The 25,459-nt window shown below is 43.9% G+C and overlaps 1 protein-coding gene across 3 annotated transcripts in view; it reads right to left on the bottom strand.

The window, feature by feature from the left end:
* The window catches only part of LOC126263196 (steroid hormone receptor ERR1-like), a 453,409-nt gene extending 428,488 nt beyond the window's left edge, over positions 1 to 24,921 (bottom strand). For all 3 annotated transcript variants that reach the window (XM_049960270.1, XM_049960261.1, XM_049960276.1), the window contains exon 1: positions 24,784 to 24,921. In XM_049960270.1, coding sequence (XP_049816227.1) covers positions 24,784 to 24,879 — 96 coding nt within the window. In that variant the 5' untranslated portion in view covers positions 24,880 to 24,921. The remainder of the gene's footprint in view (positions 1 to 24,783) is intronic.
* Between the last annotated feature and the right edge of the window lie 538 nt (positions 24,922 to 25,459).

The raw sequence follows: 25,459 nt of genomic DNA, 5'->3' as shown, positions 1-25,459 counted from the left end.
TGTCGCGAAGCGCGACAAACGACTCGGTGATAGCAGGCACGGGATGAGTTTCAATTTAAGATGTGTACCACGAATATGACCTGCGATAAACATAGGTCAGCTGCACGAACTACGTTAACGCATGTTGTTAAAGTACACCAGGAATCTTCACAGTACATGAAAGATAGCACCATGTGAAACAGGATTAATGAGGAATACCCTGCCCACCTACGCAAAGCGTACACTACAAAAACGTGAATTTATTGCGCTCATGAGCAATCACTACTGTATAAAGTGGCCTACGTTATCTCTTACTGTCATTTATTTCGTCATTCACGATGCCATCGTAAGTTCCTGAGTACATATGAAATGAAGTATCATTAAATTCCTGAAAAGACCAGAAATCCTTGTTCCTTCATTTATTAACGAGATGACACGTAATCGATTGGCAGCTTCTTCCACAGGTTTTAGCGTGCGTGCAGGTAGAATATTTAGAAGTTTAAATACAGGCGAGAGATATTCTGTGCGTAATTGTAATCCTTTTAAGGTATGACTTGACATTCCCGTAGTATATTTTACCAACCAAAAATTGAAATCACCGACATCTAAACCTACTGACGTAAAAAAAAAAGAAAATGCAGCTTCAATCATTTTCTTAAATAAAAACGACAGAAATAGACTTGTGATAGCAAGTTTCCTACTGCGCACATCCTTATCACTGTCAACAAAATCAGTGTCATGGGTTATGCCTCCTTCGACTTGTAAGACAGATAAAGGCTGACATGGAATTAGTAAAGTGACCTACATATGAGCACAGTAATCAGTATATGAATCACAATTTCATTTATTCCACAGGTTTTCTAACTGACGCGCTACACACAAAATGCTACTTCAGCGCACATCTAGTTCATACGAACATGAGGAAGCACCGCGATTAAACATCAGTATCCCAGAAATAAGTACAGGACAACTTTCATAAATGTCATACTTCATGATGAACGAAGATGTCCGACACAGGTGCACACGCCAATGTGCGCACTGGCAATATGATATGAAACTCCCGACGTAACTGTTTGTGGTACTAACAAGTAGGCGGGGTGACGTTCATAACTAGTCGGCTTCAGATTGCACAAATCAACTAGGTAGGCATCGTATCATGTAGTTCCTCCGAAATCTTCTACTTTTGCCAGAGTGAGGACACGCCCCGTTTAAATAAGATGGACATGTCTGTCAATGTGAAGCAAAGTAAGTAATGTCACTACTTCTGACACACGGTACGTTTACGACGTTTCAGCCTCCAAGTCTTCGTACACAAACTATTCGAGAATGCTGCGTCAATGAAGTAAGCCCTAGTTCAAACATTCAAGCTTCTTCAATTTAAAACGTACAGGCTCCGTTCACTTACTCAGATAACTACTGAAGTTTTATACGTTAGGGTAGAATGAATAGTGCGTATAATTGTTTTTCTTGTCTTTCGTAACGTGTTCCGTGACTATAGAGTGTTCCAAAATTATTTTTGAAATTTAGATCACATATACACACATCAAAAAAAGTTTTGCATCACCTCGGTTCTGAGAACTCCGGATCCTGTACAGAAAATTGGAGTAGAGATCAACATAAACATCACTTCCGCCCTTTTTATTGCTCATGACAACCACACATTGCATGTTGTACCACTATACGGCGAGACCTTCAGAGGTGGTGGTTCAGATTGCTGTACACACCAGTACCTCTCCCAGTAGAACGCCCTCTTGCATTGATGCATGCGTGTATTCGCCGTGGCATACTATCCACAAGTTCATCAAGGCACTGTTGGTCCAGAATCGGCATAGATCTCTCGGAGTGGTAGGTAGGTCACGTCGTCCATAAAAGCCCTTTTCAGTCTATCCCAGGCATGTCGATAGGGTTCATGTCTGGATAACATGCTGGCCACTCTAGTCAAGCGATGTCGTTATACTGAAGGTAGTCATCCACAAGACGTGCGCGATGGTGGCGCGAATTGTCGTCCATGAAGACAAATGCCTCGCCAATATGCTGCCAATATGGTTGCACTATCGGACGGAAGATGGCATTCACGTATCGTACAGCCGTTATGGCGCCTTCCATAACCACCAGCGGCGTATTTCGGCCCCATGTAATGCCACCCCAAAACAGCAGGGAACGTCCACCTTGCTGCACTCGCTGGACAGTGCGTCTAAGGCGTTCTGCTTCACCGGGTTGCCTACGTGAAGGCGTATGCGACACTCATCGGTGAAGAGAACTTGACGCCAATCCTGAGCGGTCCATTCGGCATGTTGTTGGGCCTATCTGTACCGGGCTGCATGGTGTCATGGTTGCAAAGATGGACCTCTCCTTGGGCGTCGAGAGTGAAGTAGCGCATTATGCAGCCTATTGCACACAGTTTGAGTCGTAACACGACGTCCTGTGGTGCACGAAAAGCATTATTCAACATGGTGGCATTGCTGCCAGGATTCCTCCGAGCCATAATCCGTAGGTGGCGGTCATCCACTGCAGTATTAGCCCTTGGGCTACCTGAGGGAGACATATCGACCAGTTCCTGTCTCTCTGTATCTCGGGTTTAGTGACATCTCTGATGAGTCAAAGGACTGTGTCTGTGATGCAATATCCGCTGTCAACGTCTGTCTTCATGAGTTCTGGGAAGCGGGGTGATGCAAAACATTTTTTTATGTGTGTATTTCAGAAATGGTCATAGGTAGAAAGCTGCGGTTTGCGGCTTAATGCTCGAACTTACCTAAACTTTTTATTTGTTGACGAATAGACTTTCAGTGCTGATTGGGAACTGCTTTATCAGTTACAAGAAACAAATGCCACAATGTACTGATTAAACTACTAATTAGCTACTCGATTAAATACACTAAAGAGCGAAAAAAACTGGTACACCTGCCTAATATCGTGTAGGGTCATCCGAGCACGCAGAAGTGCCGCAACATGACGTGGCAGCAGAAGTGCCGCAACATGACGTGGCAGGCACTCGACTAATGTCTGAAGTACTGTTGGAGGGAATTGACACCATGAATCCTGCTGGGCTGTCCATAAATCGGAAAGAGTACGAGGGGGTGGAGATCTCTTCTGAACAGTAAGTTGAAAGGCATCGCAGATATGCTCAATAATGTTCATGTCGGGGAGTCTGGTGGCCAGCGGTAGTGTGTTTAAACCCAGAAGAGTGCTCTTGGAGTCACTCTGTAGCAATTCTGGACGTGTGGGTTGTAGCATTGTCCTGCTGGAATTGCGCGAGTCCGTCGGAATGCAAAATGGACATGACTGGCAGGTGATCAGACATGGATGCTTACACACGTGTCACCTGCCGGAGTCGTATCTAGACGTATTAGGTGTCCAATATCACTCCAACTGCATACGCCCCACACCATTACAGAGCTTCCACCAGCTATAACAGTCCCCTGCTGACATGCAGGGTCTATGGATTCATGAGGTTGTCTCCATACCCGTACACATCCATCCGCTCGATACAGTTTGAAACGAGACTCGTCCGACCAGGCAGCATGTTTTTAGTCATCAACAGTCCAACGTCGGTGTTGACGGGCCCAGACGAGGCATAAAGCTTTGTGTCGTGTAATCATCACGGGTACACGAGTGGGCCTCCGGCTCCGGAAGTCCATATCGAAGATGTTTCGTTGAATGGTTCGCACGTTGACACATGCTGATGGACCAGCATTGAAATCTGCACAAATTTGTGGAACTGTTGCACTTCTGTCACGTTGAACGATTCTGTCCAGTGGTCGTTGGTCTCGTTCTTGCAGGATCTTTTTCGGGCCGCAGTGTGCTATTTTATCGGATTCCTGATATTTACGGAACACTCGTGAAATGGTCGTACGGTAAAATCATCATTTTATCTTTACCTCAGAGATGTTGTGCCCCACCGCTCGAGCGCCGACTGTAACAGCACGTTGAAACTCACTTAAACCTTCGATAACCTGCCATTGTAGCAGCAGTACCCGATCTAACAACTGCGCCAGACACTTGTGTTATATAGGCGTTGCCGACCGCAGCGCGGTATTGTGCCTATTTACTTATCTCTCTGTTTGAATAGGTATGACTATACCAGTTTCTTTGGCTGTACGAGTAATATTTGATGTCCAGAACGCAGCTACAAGAACGTATTCTTTCAGGTGATGACGCTGAGTTGGGGAGCTGCGGCGGGACAGAAAAGTTAAAAATTATTACGTTGTCTTGAAAACGACTAGAAAGAAATTATGTCGCAACCAATCGGAGGTTTTTATTATTATTCATTTTCTTAAAGGTTGAATAAGGTGTCAAGTTCACTAAAAAGGATAGGCAATCACACTTGACCAGTACTGGACTGTAATCTCTTTAGTATGGAACCGTTTTAGCGTTTGCTGGTCTGAGATAGAAAAACAACGGCACAGGAAAACAGTGATGAGTATGGGGTTCGAACCGCAGTCTTCACAATTTCGCGTTGTACATGTCATAGTCACATTTATGCCTGTGCCCACAACCACAGCTGTAAGGCAACTTTAGACGATATTCGCAGTTTTCTCAACATTACTGGATATTATTACCGAGCGAGGTGGCGCTGTAGTAAGCAACTGAACTAGTATTTGGGTGCACAGCTGTTCACGTCCCGATCTTCCCGATGTCCTCAAGTAGATTAAGACAAAATGCCAATATGGTCCTTTGAAAGACCACGGCCTATTCTCTTCCCCAAACCAAGCTAGTTGTCTGTCGGGGCGTTGTCCCACAATGTTCTATCCTTTCGAATATTATTCTAATTCCACTTATTAAAGTTTCGTGCAAATAACTCTAAGTTAAAGGCCCGCATGACAAGGAAATTCATTAATTAATTTCCTTCAGCCTTATGTTGGGCATATGCTTAGACACGACAGGAAAACCAGTAACTGAGATGTTTATAAAAAGAATTTGCATTATTGTAAATGAGATTATAAAAATCCTCCTGGAGGTTAGCTGCTGTTTATTTGAGAATACCTTAAATACTCCATGAATAATTTCTTTAGAACAACTACTACTGTTATGCTTTATTATTAATTTTTTAATTTAATTCATAAATACTATGTTTAACCCGTGCCATTTGAACGGTTCACTACAGACATAGGAACCGCTCTCAACTACAGTAAAGCAGCGACCTAAACAAGTTTTCCTTTCTTGTTCTGATCAACACATTACAATTGTGTGGCCACAATCCGAAGTGGTGTGGTGATTAGAACACTGGGCTCTAATTTGGGAGGTGCCGGGTTCAAATCCCCATCGGATCACTCTGATTTATCTTGTGCTTGGTATCCTTACAACACAGCTTGTGAAAGCTGTGATTATTCACTGAGGAGTCCACGACTCGCCGTCTTGCGGTAGCGGTCTCGCTTCCCGCGCATGGGGTCCCGGGTTCGATTCCCGGCGGGGTCAGGGATTTTCTCTGCCTCGAGAACACTGGGTGTTGTGTGTCTTTCATCATCATTTCATCCTCATTCACTCGCAAGTCGCCGTAGTAGAACTTGTGGAGCGGCGACCGAACCGCACCGCGAGGAGTCTCCCGGCCACCAATGCCATACGCTCATTATCGTTATTATTATTCACTGAGGAGGTTATAGACATTTCCTTCCCATATTTTTACAATCCGAACTACCGCCTGTCTCTAATGACCTCGAAGTAGACAAGGCGTCGAGCTCTTAACTTTCATTTCATTCATCGAATGCGGCAGAAGAGATCACCATGCCACCCGGAAAAACTTTTACACGAGCTGCAGTTTTCCAGTAGCAATACAAGGTACCACAGATTGGCACTTGATGGTTCAAATGGCTCTGAGCACTATGGGACTCAACTGCTGAGGTCATTAGTCCCCTAGAACTTAGAACTAGTTAAACCTAACTAACCTAAGGACATTACAAACATCCATGCCCGAGGCAGGATTCGAACCTGCGACCGTAGCGGTCTCGCGGTTCCAGACTGCAGCGCCTTTAACCGCACGGCCACTTCGGCCGGCTGGCACTTGATTATAAGAGATAATTCATTACCCCAGACAATGTTCTTGATCGAATATCTTCATGATTATACATGAAAAGCGCGAAATTGTCGATGTTCTACAATATTAATTTATTTCGTTAATAGTTGTTCGGATTACAGAGCCATCATCTGAACTTAATATCGTCGTCAAAGAGGATACAATACTGGTGAGCAACGCGACATAAATGACATTTACTTTGTATTTGTACCTCAATCTTCATGTGTAATATCTGTTGCTGTGTTGCTCTTTCCAGTTGTCTGTTACAAGTCCGACAATGGCCTTGTACGCCGAAACCCGGTAACGAAACAAATTAATACTGTAGAAAATATACAGTTTTGCGCTTTTCATTTAGAATTAGCCTGAATCATTCAGAGGAACTATGCATGTAAATCCAGAGTAGTGATCAATGAAAAATAATACTGTACCTTCCAAAGGATATGGTCCTAGATAAAATTTATCTTAAAGAAACCCTTCCCGTTCCTTCTCAAACAAATCACAACAGTGCAAAAAGACCTACTGGGGCAACTGTAAGTCAGAAGAACTATGTTAGTCCATCTTATGCTAAAAAGAGAGAGAGACAGACTTGAGCATTTACAGCCGCGCGTAGGTGCAGGAATCATATCATGGAAGATGTCTCGCTGGGAACAATTTGTCGCTTTCTTCATGTCTAAACACTTCTCACAAGGAAAAGAGTAAAAGTATGCTCTTCCCACCGCATTACGTGCTGGTATCCTCTTCTCTGTATTCAATCATTATTTAGGAGATCTGAAGAAAGGAGCTCCACCATTAATGTTGTTTATACACGCAGGTCCCGTCGTATTGTTTTCGTTGACATGAAAATTAAACTAGGCACTCGATTTCGTAGTAGTGGTCTTCTTGTAACTGGAAATAACCATCCTCACTTACCTGCTATTGCTACTGGGAATTTCTCTTTTTCTTCCATGTTGTGGTCAGCAAATGAAATTTTCGCAATATCTCTGGAAGCAGTTGTATCAAAAGACATCTCTAGTAAATCAGCAACCACTTCCATGGACGAATAAATTAAATGGGTACCGCAATTTCGTCCGAGTTGTAAGCCTGCAGTCGGATAATACCTTTATTGTCAGAAAACTCGTGAACGACAACATTGTCGAGGATTATGTTAGCACCTCTAGAGGACAGAAATGTCGTCGACGATGACGAACATCTGTTCTGGTGAGGAAGAATGACAGTCTTCGATATCTGAAATTTTCGATGGATTTACGTGGAAGGTAACTGTTTGTTAATGTATGTTTGTAACTCTCGATGTATACTGCGCACAGGCAATTGTGTGTGATGTTTAGCATGTGTGAAATTCTGCACAACTTACAGACAACAGAATAATGAAGAATCTCATTCATCAAAAACATCACAAAAAATGGCATAGTACACAAACAAAAACGCATTTGAAAATGGTAATCATTTCCAGAAATGCGTCGTGCGAAATAGAAAAAGGAAATCGTTACTGCTAGCATAAAAGTTATTTATAAACAGACCCATTGTTTCACACTTGCAGGCTTTCACAAACCGTTTCAAACAGATCAAACCATTAAATCAGTGTTTACAAGTCCCTGTAAAGAGTTTCTCCATTTTCGACTATCATCATCAAATGTAATCTCCATCATGGACACACCAAAGACGACTTGTATTGTTTTTCAAGGTTGCGCCACCAGTGTCACTGCAGCTGGCAGTTGTTTACGAACACGTGCATCACACGTGTTCCCCATTCAAGATCCAGTACCGTCTGCACAATTTTTACCCTAAAAGTTAAAAAAGTGTAAATGAAAAAAGTGGTTCATGGTGTGGGTTCCTGTAGTCATGTCCTAGTTCATGAACCACGGGCAACGTATGAGTGGCCAAGTAAGTGGTCCCGACAGTCGGGATACCAGTTACTTTGGAATAAGGCTGGGCATCTCGGACATATTCTGAGTCGTGGTCACCTTCGTGCTCATACGGCAAAGACTACCAAATTCACCGGTTAGTCCCTCAACCGTTAGGCGTAAAACTCAATGGGACTCGGGGCAAGTAAGGCCAGCAACCTGCTTCCCTGGTACTTTAAATATGATGCTGGCAACAATCAGAGCAAAATGCCTCGGACCTTTGGAGGTGACGAGAGTCCCACCTCTAACTGACAAACCAGGGACTCCTAAGATACGACTTGGCAAACAAATGGTAATGAGATGGAGAGCTATTAATATCAATGGGGGCTACTCTTGGAAGAAGGTAGAGCTGGCAGAGGCTGCAAGTAAGATGGGGCTGGACGTTTTACCTGTTAGTGACATTCGGGTAAGGGGTGAGAAAGAAGAGGAAGTGGGAGAATACAAGGTCTACCTGTCAGGAGTCAAAGCAGGAATAGCACAATGGGGTGTAGGGCTTTACATCAGGAAAGAAATGGAACCCAGCGTAGTTGCAGTAAGGTATATAAATGAACGACTGATGTGGGTAGATTTGACAGTGTCTAGCAAGAAAATTAGGATTGTGTCAGTATATTCGCATTGTGAAGGGACAGATCAAGATAAGATGGATAGTTTTCATGAGGCACTCAGTGATGTAGTTGTTAGAGTAAAGGACAATGACAGCGTTCTGCTCATGGGTGATTTTAATGCCAGGATTGGAAATCGAACGGAAGGGTATGAAAAGGTTATGGGTAAATTTGGAGAGGATATGGAGGCCAACAGGAACGGGAAACAACTATTGGATTTCTGTGCCAGTATGGGCTTAGTAATCACAAACTCCTTTTTTAAACATAAGAACATTCACCGGTATACTTGGGAAGGCAGGGGAACCAGATCTGTCATTGACTATATAATAACAGAGCAGGAATTCAGGAAGGCTGTGACGGACACACGTGTATTCAGGGGATTCTTTGATGACACTGATCATTATTTAATCTGCAGTGAAACTGGGATTGTGAGGCCGAAAGTGCAGGAGGTCACGTCCATATGTAGGTGGATAAGAATGGAGAAACTTCAGGATAAGGAAATCAGGCACAAGTACATAACAGCGATCTCAGAAAGGTACCAGTCATTGGAAAAGGAATGGACAAGGTACAGGGACACAGTACTAGAAGTGGCTAAAGAATGTCTTGGAACAGTAGTGTGTAAAAGTAGGATGAAGCAAACAGCTTGGTGGAATGACACAGTCAAGGCAGCCTGTAAAAGGAAAAAGAAGGCGTATCAAAAATGGCTACATACTAGAACTCAGGTAGACAGAGAAAGTTATGTTGAAGAAAGAAACAAAAGCCAAACAGATAATTGCAGCATCCAAGAAGAAATCTTGGGAAGACTTTGGAAACAGGTTGGAGACTATGGGTCAAGCTGCTGGAAAACCATTCTGGAGTGTAATTAGCAGTCTTCGAAAGGGAGGTAAGAAGGAAATGACAAGTATTTTGGACAGGTCAGGAAAACTGCTGGTGAATCTTGTGGATGCCTTGGGCAGATGGAGGGAATATTTTGAAGAGTTGCTCAATGTAGGTGAAAATACGATCAGCAATGTTTCAGATTTCGAGGTAGAATGGGAAAGGAATGATGATGGAAATAGGATCACATTTGAGGAAGTGGAGAAAATGGCCAACAGATTGCAGTGCAATAAAGCAGCTGGGGTGGATGAAATTAAGTCGGAACTCATCAAATACAGTGGAATGTCAGGTCTTAAATGGCTACACAGGATAATTGAAATGGCCTGGGAATCGGGACAGGTTCCATCAGACTGGACAAAAGCAGTAATCACACCAATCTTTAAACATGGAAACAGAAAAGATTGTAACAACTACAGAGGTATCTCTTTAATCAGCGTTGTGGGTAAAATCTTCTCAGCTATTGTTGAAAGGAAAGTGCGAGTATTAGTTGAGGAGCAATTGGATGAAAATCAGTGTGGGTTTAGGCCTCTTAGAGGTTGTCAGGACCAAATCTTTAGCTTACGGCAAATAATGGAGAAGTGTTACGAGTGGAACAGGGAATTGTATCTATGCTTTATAGATCTAAAAAAGGCATATGACCGGGTTCCTAGGAGGAAGTTATTGTCTGTTCTACGAGGTTATGGAATAGGAGGCAAACTTTTGCAAGCAATTAAAGGTATTTACATGGATAGTCAGGCAGCAGTTAGAGTTAACGGTAAATTGAGTTCATGGTTCAGAGTAGTTTCAGGGGTAAGACAAGGCTGCAACCTGTCTCCACTGTTGTTCATATGCCGGCCGGAGTGGCCGCGCGGTTAAAGGCGCTGCAGTCTGGAACCGCACGACCGCTACGGTCGCAGGTTCTAATCCTGCCTCAGGCATGGATGTGTGTGATGTCCTTAGGTTAGTTAGGTTTAAGTAGTTCTAAGTTCTAGGGGACTTATGACTACAGCAGTTGAGTCCCATAGTGCTCAGAGCCATTTGAACCATTTTTTTGTTGTTCATATTATTAATGGACCATATGTTGAAAACAATAGGCTGACTGGGTGAGATCAAGATATGTGAACACAAAATAGGCAGTCTTGCATATGCGGATGACTTAGTTGTGATGGCAGATTCAATTGAAAAATTGCAAAGTTATATTTCAGAGCTAGATCAGAAATGTAAGGACTATGGTATGAAGATTAGCATCTCCAAAACGAAAGTAATGTCAATGGGAAAGAAATATAAACGGATTGAGTGCCAAATAGGAGGAACAAAGTTAGAACAGGTGGACGGTTTCAAGTACTTAGGATGCATATTATCACAGGATGGCAATATAGTGAAAGAACTGGAAGCGAGGTGTAGCAAAGCTAATGGAGTGAGCGCTCAGCTACGATCTACTCTCTTTTGCAAGAAGGAAGTCAGTACCAAGACTAAGTTATCTGTGCACCGTTCAATCTTTCGACCAACTTTGTTGTATGGGAGCGAAAGCTGGGTGGATTCAGGTTACCTTATCAACAAGGTTGAGGTTATGGATATGAAAGTAGCTAGGATGATTGCAGGTACTAGTAGATGGGAAAAATGGCAGGAGGGAGTCCACAATGAGGAAATCAAAGAAAAACTGGGAATGAACTCTATAGATGTAGCAGTCAGGGCGAACAGGCTTAGATGGTGGGGTCATGTTAAACGCATTGGAGAAGCAAGGTTACCCAAGAGACTCATGGGTTCAGCAGTAGAGGGTAGGAGGAGTCGGGGCAGACCAAGGAGAAGGTACCTGGATTCGGTTAAGAATGATTTTGAAGTAATAGGTTTAACATCAGAAGAGGCACCAATGTTAGCACTGAATAGGGGATCATGGAGGAATTTTATAAGGGGGCTATGCTCCAGACTGAACGCTGAAAGGCATAATCAGTTTAAATGATGATGATGATGATGAAAAAAGTATCTTTTGATTCAATACCACATCAGAATCATTCAGTATTTTATGGCAAGGAGGACGCAGATTGTTATCCTGGATGGAGAGTCACCGACAAATGTTGAAGTAGTTTCAGGTATCCCCCAGCGAAGTGTGATGGGACAGGTTTTCGTCCTTAGAAAATACCAGTATCTATGACGAAGTGCTATCTGAAAAATACTCCAGAATATTTGGTTAGATATTAATAAGATTTCAAAATTGTGCAGATATTGTCAGATTGCTTCAAATGTTCGAAAAATAAAACTGTGCATTCATCTCATCCAAATATCTGGGTGCAGCAATTTGTAGAATATGAAATGGAATGATCTCATAGGCCCAGTACAACGAAAAGCAGCTAACAAACTTCGGTTGACTGGGAGAATTCTGGGAAAATAGAATTAGACTACAAAGTAGATTGTTTACAAAAAACTCGTGCAATCCATCCACTGTTAGGCTCATACTAAATAAGACTAACCGGGGATACTGATCCTATACTAAGAAAGGAAGCACGAATGCTCTCATGTTTGTTTGACTCACGAGAGAGCGACACGAAAAACCTAAACTGACAGATGCTTGAAGACAAACGTCAACTATCCCGCGAAAGCGTACTTACAACGCTCCAAGCACCGTACCAAAAGAGGTACCTAGTCATATATACTACAGGCTTCGGCATGCCGTTTCCTCACACGGGACGCGTTTCTCACCGTGAAGCACACCAACGGTGGCTTCCAGTGCAGTGCACACTCGGAAAAGAGCTGGTACGGCATACGGAACTTTGTCACCAAAGTGATCTGCGAAATCAGCGCTCGCCATCTGCAGTTGTCGGCTACACCGTTCACCATGAAACATGTTATGCATATTTATAACTATTTTCTTTTTTTTGGCGTTCGTCTGGAGTCATAAGCTCTGGCGTAATGTGTTTCAATTTTTTCAATTACGCTCGTTTACAAACTCGAACCCTCTCTCTTGAACGGAGAGCGGTCTTATTCATATGCAGCATTGAATCGCTATAAAGACAGGGTTGATAACAAAGATATAGTACAATGTCTGCAACATACATGTATCGAATTTATTATCAAAATAGTGGACGCATATAAGACATAATAATCATGAGGGATTTACATATTTTCTTCCGTCACCAGCAACAAAATAAAGCGTTTGCATTTTTTTGGATAGAAAATGGTATAAAGGCACTCACTCTCCGTTGTGTTATTACATACTTAGTATTTTGGCCAACCTCCGTTCTTCCTAATTACCTCAAAAATTCTCTTTGGCATTGATTTTGTTAAGGTTTGTAGTTCCAGCAATGAAATTTTCGCCCACTCTGCTCGTATCGCTCTTTTCAGCTCACATGCGGCCTCTAATTGCCTTCCATGCGATAAACACGCCTTGCAATTATTGTCCAAAGGTTTTCCATGGGTTTCAGATCCGGGCTTCGAGCAATCCAGGGCAAGAAAGCGATATCTTTATCTTCAAACCACATTTGGGTGTAACGCAATCATGCATAGGTGCACTATCTTTTTGAAACATTCGACTTTCGTGACATAGTATAGTCAGTTCTGTCTCTAGCATCTCAATGTACATGTTAGAGTTCATTCTAATGTTCCGCCAAGCAATGCGTGACTTATCTTTTGGTTGGTCCCGGCGGAGGTTCGAGTCCTCCCTCGGGCATGGGTGTGTGTGTTTGTCCTTACGATAATTTAGGTTAAGTAGTGAGTAAGCTTAGGGACTGATGACCTTAACAGTTAAGATTTCACACACATTTGAACATTTTGAACTATCTTTTAGTGCACAAGGGTTCCCAAATCATAACACTTCCACCACCAAAACTTCTGCAAATTCTTACCGGCTGCTCTGTCATTAGATTGAAATCCATCCAGCCCATCTAAATCAAACTACTTCTCGTTACTGAAGATCATTTTATCCCATTCTGAAGTTTCAATGTGGCCTGTTCAGGTTTGGTTATCAGAGCAGATATCTGCAGTCGTTTCTTGAATGCAAGTTGTTTGTCATTTGACAAAAGTTGTCGTACACGTCAGGCAGTTACTGGCGACTGTAAATCAGCAACACGTGGAGAAGAACGACGGTTTTTGGCCCATGCTTTGCGCAAAAATAAAAAGTTTCGATGCCTCAGCTAATGTTCTACGTTGCCCCTATTTTCGTTCCGTCCATATCCTGCGCCCAATCTAGCTAAATTATGAATCACTGTCCTTGAACGGTTCAACTTCTTGGCGATTTGACGATTGGACAGTTCCATTTCCTTGTACGCATCCATTTTTGCTTTTCCATCTCATGATAAACTGTTTTCCGCGTGGCACCGTCACAATCGTAGTTTATGAACTCAACAGGCATTATCACTAATGGTGTCTGTTCCCTACCTGCAGCAAAGGCATATACGCGCACACTAACATCACACAGAGCCGACTGCATTTATAATGAGCTGCACCCTATACAGCTGAATCACCAATGTCTTGTTATATACTACACTACTGATGTCCAAGATACCATTTGACTGCATTCGTCGGTGTACTGGATCTAAGGCTACTGCATATACACTGTGCGCAACTGTTCCTGTCCACAATGTTTACTTCAGTCCACAATGTTTACTTTCCTACAAATATCCATGCCTTTACCCTGATTTCCACTACGTCATTGAAGGACACACTTTTATCAAATTAATAAGAGAGCTCCAGAGTCATTTAGAAAATATGGAACTGAATATAAAATATTTGCAGAAAGCGAACCGGCGACATTCCAGTGTGCCCAGTCGGCGACTATATACGTTACATTGAAGTTGACGGTCGTTATTTCAATTCATGTCTTTGGTCTTACGATACCCTATGCTTTAACTGCCGATTTGTGATGATGTTGTTGCGGTCTTCAGTCCAAAGAGCTGTTTGAAGCAACTCTCCATGTTACTACTCTACGCTGTGCAAGCCACTTCATCTCGGCCGGCCGGAGTGGCCGTGCGGTTCTAGGTGCTACAGTCTGGAGCCGAGCGACCGCTACGGTCGCAGGTTCGAATCCTGCCTCGAGCATGGATGTGTGTGATGTCTTTAGGTTAGTTAGGTTTAATTAGTTCTAAGTTCTAGGCGACTGATGACCTCAGAAGTTAAGTCACATAGTGCTCAGAGCCATTTGAACCATTTGAACTTCATCTCCAAATAACTATTGCAGCCTACATCCTTTTGATCCTGCTTACTGTATTCATCTCTTGGTCTTCCTCCATGATTTTTACCCCCGACACACCCCTCCAGTAGGAAATTGGTACTCCCTTGTTGGCTTAGAATATGTCAACCAATCCCTTCTTTTAGTGAACTTGGGCCACAAATTTCTTTTCTCCACAATTCTGTTCATTACCTCCTGATTAGTTATATGATCTACCCATCTAATCTTCAGCATTCTTCTGTAGTACCACATTTGAAAAGCTTCTATTCTCTTCTTGTCTGAACTGTTTACCGTCAACGTTTCAGTTCCATGCAAGACTACGCTCCATATCAATACTTTGAAAAACGACTTCCTAACACTTAAATCTATGTTCATTGTTAATAAATTTCCTTTCTTCAGAGACCTTTTGCTTACGTTGCAACTCTAAATTTTATATCGTTTCTACTTTGGTCATCGTCAGTTATTTTACTACCCAAATAACAAAAGTCACCTACTACTTTTAGTGCCTCGTTCCTAATCTAGTTGCTTCATCACCGTCTGATTTAAGTCGACTACACTCCATTGCTCTTGTTTTGTTTTTGTTGAGATTCATCTTATATTCTCTTTTGAATACAGTGCCCATTCCGCTCAGCTGCTCTTCCAAGTTCTTTGCTGTCTGCGACAGAAATACAATGTCATTACTTGACCTTTAATTATAACAATCAGTTTTGATACAAGTTCGTAGCACGCAAGTTATACTGCAAAAAGCACGAAATACTAATACCTTTTAACCTTTGATACGATTTTTCGGTCAGTTTATTATAACAAATAGAAACAAAAACAACACTTTTTCGAGGGATCCTCGACGTGTGTGCTTTGAAACAGAATATATTTTTAACGCGCACACTATAATATAATAACCGTAGAATACCTGCTTCAACTGCAAAATGCGTAATCGGTTATGACGTCTCCCGAGTACCGCCTGTGACGTAAAAAGTGATCTTGCATGTGATACGTCACGTTCTTCTTCAGAAGCAAATGTATGACTTATCTGAGGCCGTCTTTCTCGCTTGAGAAGCTCCGCAACATGAAACTCCACGTTTTGACGTAACAAAACTCACACAGCTCCACGTCCACGATCGCTTTCACGTCCTGTGTGTGTGTGTGTGTGTGTGTAAGGAGGGGGGGGGGGGGGGGTGCACGGATCGCGCGAAGAGAAGATTAGACTAATTACAGCACCCTCGGGGACATTTAAGCAGTTATTATTCCTCCTGCGCCTCATTCGCGAATAGAACGTGATTCTCTGAATACGTTGTACAATGCGAAGTACCTCTGTCACGGCTTATGCAGTGGTATGCAGAGTACGGATGCAGGTACAGCTGTGGGAAAAAAAGGACAGCGTTGGAGCTCTGAGCAGTTCTCTCACGGGACGTCACAGGCAGACCATAGGCGCAACCATATTGTATAGCGTCAAACATGATATTTGGTGGATTTTCTTTCTCACAGATTAAGCGGTATGATTCAAGCTGTTTCAAAGCATTAGAAATTGATCTCTCGAATAAGCGTAGCTTTAGCTACGATTTGTGTTAATATAATGACAGTAAACCATACACTGAAGAGTCCGCAGCTCGTGGTCTTGCGGTAGCGTTCTCGCTTCCCGAGCACGGGGTCCCGGGTTCGATTCCCGGCGCGGTCAGGGATTTTCTCTGCCTCGTGATGACTGGGTGTTGTGTGATGTCCTTAGGTTAGTTAGGTTTAAGTAGTTCTAAGTTCTAGGGGACTAATGACCATAGCTGTTAAGTCCCATAGTGCTCAGAGCCATTTGAACCATACACTGAAGATCCAAGCAAACTGCTACACCTGCCTAATATCGTGTAGGGCCCCCCATGCACGCAGAAGTGTCGCAACACGACGTGGCATGGACTCGAATAACGTCTGAAGTAGTGCTGGAAGGAACTGACGCCATGAATCCTGCAGGGCTGACCGTATGAGTACGAGGGGGTGAAGATCTCTTCTGAACAGCACGTTGCAAGGCATCCCAGATATGTTCAATAATTTCATCTCTGGGGAGTTCGGTGGTCAGCGGAAGAGTTTAAACTGAGAAGAGTGTTCTTGGAGCCACTCTGTAGCAATTCTGGACGTTATGGGGTGTCGCACTGTCCTGCTAAAATTGCCCAAGTCCGTCAGAATGTACAGTGGACAGAACAAATGCAGGTGATCAGACAGGATGCTTACGTACATCTCAGATGTCAGAGTCGTATCTAGACGTATCAGTGGTCCCATATCACTCCAATTGCACATGCCCCACACTATTACAGAGGATCCAGCAACTTGAACGTCCCCTGCTGACATACAGGGTCCATGGATTCATGAGGTTGTCTCCATACCCGTACGCGTCCATCCGCTCGATACCATATAAACGAGACTCTTCCGACCAGGCAAGATGTGTCCAGTAATCATCAGTCCAATTCCGGTGTTGACGGGTCCAGGCGAGGCGTAAAGCATTGTGTCGTGCAGTTATCACGGATACACGAGTGGGCCTTCGGCTCTGAAAACCATTATCGATGATGTTTCGTTGCATGGTTCACACGCTGACACTTGTTGATGGACCAGAATTGAAATCTGCAGCAATTTGGGGAAGGGTTGCATTTCTGTCACGCTGAACGATTCTCTTCAGTCGTCGTTGGTCCCGTTCTTGCAGGATTTTTTTCCGGCCGCGGGTATGTCAGAGATTTGATGTTTTACCAGATGCCTCATATTCAATGGTCGTGCGCGAAAATCCCCACTTTATCGCTACCTTGGAGATGCTGTGTCCTATCGCTCGTGCTCCGACTATAACACCACGTTGAAACTCACTTAAGTCTTGATAACCTACCATTGGTAGCAACAGTAACCGTTCTAACAACTGTGTCACTTGTCTTATATAGGCGCAGCCGACCGCAGCGCTGTATTCTCCCTGTTTACATATCTCATTTGAATACCCATTCCTATACCAGTTTCTATGGTGCTTCAGTGTATATCGGTTGGTAACGGCTTCCTGTAGTTGGTATTTTTAGTGTTATAGCTTGTGCGCTACGAAAGTATACCGTTTCGTTACTATGGCGCAATATGACCTAACAAAAGCGTGTCTTTTTGGTATAATTTGCACACTAAATATCAAATAATTACATTTTAGGTACAGCCTATACACAGTATACCTATACCACATACGGAGACCTGTTTGTAACGTCAATGCTGTAGCGCCATTGATACCGTCGTGAGCTCTTCAGTTCTCCTTCGAAATTCTTTTTCATCTTTTGTTTTCTAAAAGATTCTGGTTCTTTCTTATTAATTTAATATAACTGTTATCTCAAAAGTCGATGTTATTTATTATAAATAAAGTATTTGTTGCAATTCTTTAATGTGTCCCCAGTGGCCAGAGGTCTATGAACGTGACTGGCAGTCTATGTCTGAAAATAATCACTCGTTACACATTGGAAGGTTTTGCTGTTATGAGACTTTCTATAAAATATACCTACACCTAATCTAGATTTATCGACTGGGGCGTCCGCTGTGGCCGAGCGGTTCTAGACGCTTCAGTCCGGAACCACGCTGCTGCTAAGGTCGCAGGTTCGAAACCTGCCTTGGCCATTGATGTGTGTGATATCCTTAGGTTAGTTAGGTTTACCTAGTTCTAAGTCTAGGGGACTGATGACCTCAAATGTTAAGTCCCATAGTGCTTCGAGCCATTTGAACCATTTTTATCGACTAGCTCATGTTTATATCTTGCTAGTAAACATCTTTTTCAGTGACGGTGGGCAGCTTCGAAACAATCTCTTTTACATTCGAATGAAATTACGAAACGAAACTCGATCTTAAAATCTATGTGATCAAGCACGTTATTTCATAGTGAAAGAGCGGTCTTGGTTGCAACACTGTATTTTTTATTCTATTTACATTTCGCGTTTCACCTTATACATAGCATCTTCAGATTAGCCTAAGAGAAAAAAATGCGAAAGCTGTATTTTTTTCCCGCAAACCGATCTGAAAATGCCAGTATAAGACTAAACGCGTCATCGGAGGATAAATAAAAGAAAAAAATTCAGTTTTGCAACCAAGGCTGTTTGTTCTTTCATATTATTAACGCTTGTCGTTGTAATACACCGCCACGGATTGGAAAAACGATCTTTTTATTTCAGAATGTTGGTAGTGAATATAACGTAGAGAATATACATATTATGCATGCGCAAACTGATATTAGACATTACACCTTCACCATAAACACCTTAAAACTGAAAATGAGTTGGGGATTCAGTTGAGTTTGCGAATAAGTTCTACTAGTATGTATTCCAGCTCGTTGTTCGAGATATGTAATTTTCGTCGAGGAGATCGCAGTTCTAGCCATCGACGAGTTCGGAATCTCCTCCGCGATTTTCTCCGCTCTTCTTCGGCAATCGCTCACGGAGTTAAGACAGCTATTTTACGCTCGTCCATTTTCATAACAAAACTGTGTAGTTAGCGAGCAAAATAAAGGCGAAATCTGCCGCCGGAGAGCGCTGACAGCACAAATCTCGTTAGGTCGGATGCCCCGTCACGTCTAGGTCAACGTCAGCTGGCTCGTCCCGTGTTGACCGGCTTTGATACGAGTGAGGAACGAGCTCCGGTAACGTTACTTTGGCCGACCCCTGTGCGATGACGAGGCGTGGCACTGGCGGAGGGACGTGGCCGCACTGTGCGGGCAGGTTTTCGCGAGCGCGAGAGGGCCAGGGGCAAGCGCAGGCGGAGGCAGGCAACTCTTTGCGCACGGCGGCGAGGTGCAGGTAGCAGGCTGAACCCGGACCAGCCGCTCGCGGTACAGTCCGTGCACAGCAGAGCCACCTTCCCATCCGCCAGCTCCGCTCTGCTCCGTCCTGCGCGACTTTGTCGTGGGTGTAAAAAATCTTGACAGCACAAAAACACGGAAAACTGCTAGACAGCTGGAAATGCGAGAGCATTTAAAAGAAACTTATTCGGTTCGGGACAGTTCAAAGCATATGCTACCGCTAGTAAATCACACCGTTATCAAACGCGCCTTCGATTTGCGCTGTAAGCTACTGCCGAAGACAGTTACCGTACCGCTCTCGACGACAGCCTGTTGCTTAATTCATCTCTTACGAAACCGATCACTGGTTTCGCCGTTACAACGCGCGTTACACAACGCAGCCTCCTGACTAAGCATGGTTACATGAATCTTGAAGCATTACCGATTGATTACCTCCGCATGAAATCTTTCGTAGCCTCGTCAGGCAGAATGCTGTGTCTTCTCTGTCCAAAATGAGCTCCTGCTTTGGAAAACTCCGCTGCGCAGTTACGCAGTGACCATTACGTGACAACGTCCTCAAACTCAATGCAATCGCGCACCTTTGAAGTGAACATCATCATGTATGCATAAAACTAATGTGCGTTCGAGAGGAGTGTTTCTAATATCCGCCCATCCGCCCAGAAACAGATGTTTCGTGATTTCCCTAAATCATTTCAAGTGACTGCCAGATGGCTCCTTTGATAACGCCACAGCTCAGTGTTTTTCCAACACTTGTGCAGTTTTGCTAGTGTTCGGTCTTAAATGACCACGATGTCGACAGGATTTTGTTCGTTTTAAAATTACTGCAGTATTAGTAACGGACATTCAGTATTGGCTAAGAGAACATGCCACAACAGTTCCTCACTCCGTGCGTGCAAGTGTTTTGAAATTTATGAACTCTCTAATAGTGGAAGAAGGGGGGGGGGGGGGTGGACTATAGATAGTGCCACAACCCTTATTACACGCAGGAATAATATGCAAATCCATGCAAGTGAGAAGCCATGTACTGTCATCATCAGTAACGTTATAACGATCTATTATAGGTATATCATCTTCATACCGCGCTCTCCTCACGTGTTTTCTGTGCTGATCGATCAGTTTCGTTGTCTACTTAATGAGATCGTTTTATGCAGCACATTAGTTTAACGCAAGGAGTTGAATCACATGGTAATGTTACAAGAGCACAGGAACATAGTTCAGGAGATAATACTAGTGATAATATGGCCTACACTGAAAGGTGAATGTCATACAAAGGGCTGCATTCTCAATTGTTCCTAAGACACAGCAATTTCCAACAATCGGGAATGGGAATGGCGCAGGCGATTATCTGTTTCGTATTAAGCGCTACTCTCAGTTCGTTCAAAAATACCACCGTGGTATACAATACATTTTTAGGTTCTTTTTACGAACTTCCAACATGCTGAAGTAATTGCAGGGCAGCAACTTGTCTTAATCAATATAAAAGAAAAACAGCCAAAGATGCAAATTTCACTTTCGTTTACTTGATGACTATTTTCGGGTCGGGAACCACTTTCAGATCATCTAGATAGTCAAAATAATATCTCCCAAAATACAATAACCACGTCAAGACAACAAACGTATATCATTCACAAATTGAACATGAACAGTTACAGCGTTATCTCTATGCTCTGTAATTGTTCATTTGCACTTTGTTATACATATATGTTTGTTACCCTGACATGGTTCTTATATTTGGAAAATACCATTTCGACTATCTGGATGATTTGAAAGTGGATCCCAACCCGAAACTAGTTATCAAGTAAACGAAAGTGAAATTTGCAACTTAGACTGTGTTTCCGTTGTATTTATTATGTTCATTTTTGACCCTTTTGGTTTGCTAATCGGAGCTGGTGGTTTCATTCTACGTGAACCTACGCGGAAGCGCTTAAAACGCGATCATACAATATTTAACCTGCGACCGTTGACTGAAACGCAATCGTACAGTATTTAACCTGCGTCTCCGGATTTAGTAAATAACTGAAGAAAGGTCGGGTGACGCAGGTATCAAACGCGACAAGTTTAAGATTAGTGAACCCTTGACAAGAAAGTACATGTTCATCTGATGTTTCTCTTCAGAATGGTCCAAATTGTCACCACTTAACGTACGGCCGTTTTCTCTTTCAACATCATCTAAGCCCGAAGGAACAGAAAAGGAAAACCTTACATACCAACTCCGACAACACTTCGATGCTTTGCTGTCTGTATTTTATTGGCAGATGCCTAGTGACCGAACAATTTCTGATGGACTCGTTAACTTCTGAGACTTAGCGTCGTCCCTAGGAGTTTGTCGAACGGTACTGTGGCTGACCGACGACACAGGTGCTATATCTCTCTTCGTAGGATGGTCAGTCTTCCTCGACATCCGAGAAGCTGACCATGACAGCAGCAGCAACGGCAGCAGCACATGAAGGGGTTCAACCACGCCCTGCTGACCTGCACCAATTCCCTTGCCCGCTGCTCAAGGCGCTGCTGCTTCCCCGGTTCGTCGCGCTTACAAATGGCAGTATGACCGGAACAATGGGAAGCCAGAGGACGCTTCGTGCTTGCGTGAGGAAGCAGTTGCGCAGTTTGTGCCGGGCGGCGACTGTCTGGCGGCGGAACGTGGGACAGGTAACGCAACAAAAAGCCCACGGCACACTGCCCGTCGGCCCAGCGGATGTGGCTGCCGCATAAAGCGCCGCCTTCCAATTCCTGCAGCTCCCCCCACCCCACCCCTGCATCGGCGTCTCGCCTCCCCACAGTAACCCAGCTCTTGCTGGTTTCCAAGGGTTATGCCTTCCTGCTTTTCGACCTTCGGTTTGAAGTTTCGCTTTCTGACCACCAGGCGTCACATACGACGAGCCGCTCCCAAACACATTTCTCGGACTTGCTAGTGTGTGGAGAAACGTATCTCCCACGAAATGAACACAAAAAGGAAAATACGAAATTAGTCGCGCTCCGCGACAGTGTTAAGCAAAAAGTACTGCTCTGGAAGTAAAGTGTTTCGAGTCAGGGAAACAGGAGGCATCGAGTGTATACAAAGAAACGCTGCGAATGGCCACAGGGCTGCTTGCATTCCACAGTGTGTAACAGAAACTTTGAAATGCTTAGCTTGTAGACACGCGAAGAAAGATGCCATACATATCGCGGAGAACTTGCTTACAAAACTCCAGGAACGGTCTTTCAAGGCAGTTCCAGACGATTATGTCGCGTATAGAACGTGCACACATAAGCACCTAGCACAGAGGAGTACAAGCTGTCATTCTTCCCATGCTCAATCCACGAATGTAACAGGAAGAAATCGGAATATGTGCCGGCCGCTGTGTCCGAGCGGTTCTAGGTGCTTCAGTCCGGAACCGCGCTGCTGCTACGGTCGCAGGTTCGAATCCAGCCTCGGGCATGGATGTGTGTGATATCCTTCGATTAGTTAGGTTTAAGTAGTTCTAAGTCTAGGGGACTGATGCCCTCAGATGTTAAGTCCCATAGTGCTTAGAGTCATTTGAACCATTCGGAATATGTGGTACAATAAAAAGTACCCTCAGCCACGCACTTCACAGAAATTCGCAGAGTACAGCTGTGGATGTAGATGCAAACGAAGTCATAGGTGTAGACTACGGCCAGTTCACAGAGAGTGCAGCTGCTTATTGTCGTTTCGGGAATTACGGAAAACCTATTTTGGGTAGCGCAAGATATTTCAACTCGGGCTCGGCGTATTATCAATCAATCAGTCATTCATTCTGCTGCTACGTTACTTCGAACTTACGAAACTGTTTCAACTATTTAAGTAATGAACGCAGAAGTTGTGCACGGACTTAAAAATCTGTTCACAAAGCAAAACTTTCGCCTGCAACACGCACTATGTGATTAACCGATTCCTTATGAAAGTTCTACTATTTTCGTAAGAAGAACAAGTCTGCTCCATGGATAACCTTGAGAATGGTATATCGTCTGTAAAACTACTTATGCCTGCCGATTACGCCCTCTGATTGTCTATGTAGTGTTAGTTTCAATAGGCATGAAAATACGATGCACCATTCGTAAGTCTGCACCGGTTGCAAAAAGAAAAGTTCCGAGAATTAAGGTACATTCGTACATTGGACATGAAATCTAGGGGACCGTGGTACGGAACTCTGTGTTGTCATACCCGTGAATATCTTCTGTGGATCAAAATTAATGTGCTCATAGTACTTTAAACAAGACCTTACATCATTCCTTCTCTCATTCTTTGTCAGCACTGAATTGATGTTCCAACTCTAATTATCGTTATAAAACTACACCTTTACAAATAAAGAAAACAAAGTCGCCGTCGTATATGTGGTCCACTGTATATACAATTATCTGCTGTCCAGATGACAGCGGTAGTTAGTTTGAGAATTACAAAACTGGCTACCCAAATGAAAGTGTAAACGTATGCGATTAGTAGAATAAGTAATGGAACCATCAATAGGAAGGTTGAAGCTGCAGACTATGTCTTTTACATGGAACTGTGCTACTGAGATTAATGCGCGTTTACCTTCCTTCGGCGTGTGATCCAGCTCGGGGAGAAGCGCTACAGTTTAATTTGCAATCCCGATCACGGCAGAAATTTTTCACGCACACAAACACTGTCACAGCTGAAAGTCACGTTAACTGAATGAAAATGAGTGCTATAACCTACTGGGAATCGAACTCCGAACACTTGGAACTGAAGTCTCACTGTCAGTAGCACTCGCCCCTACAGCGTACACATCACTCATGAAAGCCACGAGTGTTTTTTGTTTCTGTTCTCCACATTTATTATATTGCCATTGTGAAAACTACGCCCGTCTTCTCGTAGATGATTTAGTTTCATTATCCCCAGAGACGAGAGTCGGAAGGCCTCCCTAGCAATCAGTGTTTTCCTGCTTTGCGCGCATCTTCGCCTCCCACTACGTGCCTTGTTGCGATCTCCTTCGTCTGTTTATTTTTGTACCTTGCAAAGTCGCTGCTTACAGACTGAGGGCAGCAGAACGCATGTAGTAACAGAAATTTACAGTTCTTCTGCTTGCACCATTGATCTAAAACAGAGGACAGCGTTTTTACGGAAACACTAATTATGTTATATATAAATCACACATAGATGAAACGACCTGAGTCATCAGCATCGCATTCTGGGGACTAGTCTCTGTCATTAGGTCGGGACACAATGCCGGTGCACGGGTATTAGTTTTTCTTACACTTCTGTCTTCGTACTAGACATTAGATGCAGGTACAGAGGTACGAAAAAATAGGAAGACGTGATTTGCACATACCACCACCCATAACTCCCCGCAATCTCGATTCGGTACATGCGTACTTCATCGTAACAACAATGGCGTGTCTTTGATAGCAGGGGAAGCAGCAAGTATTTTAAAGCCTTTCTGCGCCAAGGTAGTGCGACGAGCATACAGTACGACAAAAAAGAGGCACGTCAGAGTTGTACCGGCAGCCCCTGAGGGAACAGCACGTCCGGTACCTACCATATCGTCAACGTCTTTGGCGTCGGCGGCGCTCCAGCTGGCATCCACGGCGTGCCACTGCACGGGCGGGTTCACCCAGGTGTCCATGGCTTCCATGGCGCGCTCATCGCATGCCGGTGGCCACCGTCCCGCGCACACACTAAGTGCAGACTGGGCGCTTCCACCGCCGCCGCCGTAGACACCGGCGGCCTTCGCGGACCACGTGCTAGCCGCGCCGCGCCGCGCCGCCCCGGGTCGCTTCTCGGCCGCAGTGCGCATGCGCCACAGACGCCGACTCTCCATTTCACTTTGAAGTGCCGCGCAACATCACACAGGTACGTAGCGTAGTTGGTGGGCTCCCGGCGTTTGGAGCGGGAAGAGACGCTTGGAGGTCCGCTCCGTGTACACTCTCCGTTGTCCGGCACACGCACACTGGCTTCTCGATATACTAATGATTAAAAAATTCAACACTCCAACAACTCTAATATTTGGGTCCAGTACGATTAAGATTGTAACGTAGCTTTGATGACCACTCTATGACTAACACTGCCGGAAAAATTAACCTAAGACAGAAAACATCGGTAATGAAATGCAAGCTTGAGTACGAACTGTACAATGGGCATTACTACACTACTGGCCATTAAAATTGCTACACCAAGAAGAAATGCAGGTGATAAACGGGTATTCATTGGACAAA

This window comes from Schistocerca nitens, chromosome 1, assembly GCF_023898315.1.
Source record: "Schistocerca nitens isolate TAMUIC-IGC-003100 chromosome 1, iqSchNite1.1, whole genome shotgun sequence".
Classification (NCBI taxonomy): Eukaryota; Metazoa; Arthropoda; class Insecta; order Orthoptera; family Acrididae; genus Schistocerca; species Schistocerca nitens.
The sequence above is the reverse complement of the archived record's forward strand: the minus strand, read 5'-3'. Positions and strand labels throughout refer to the sequence as shown.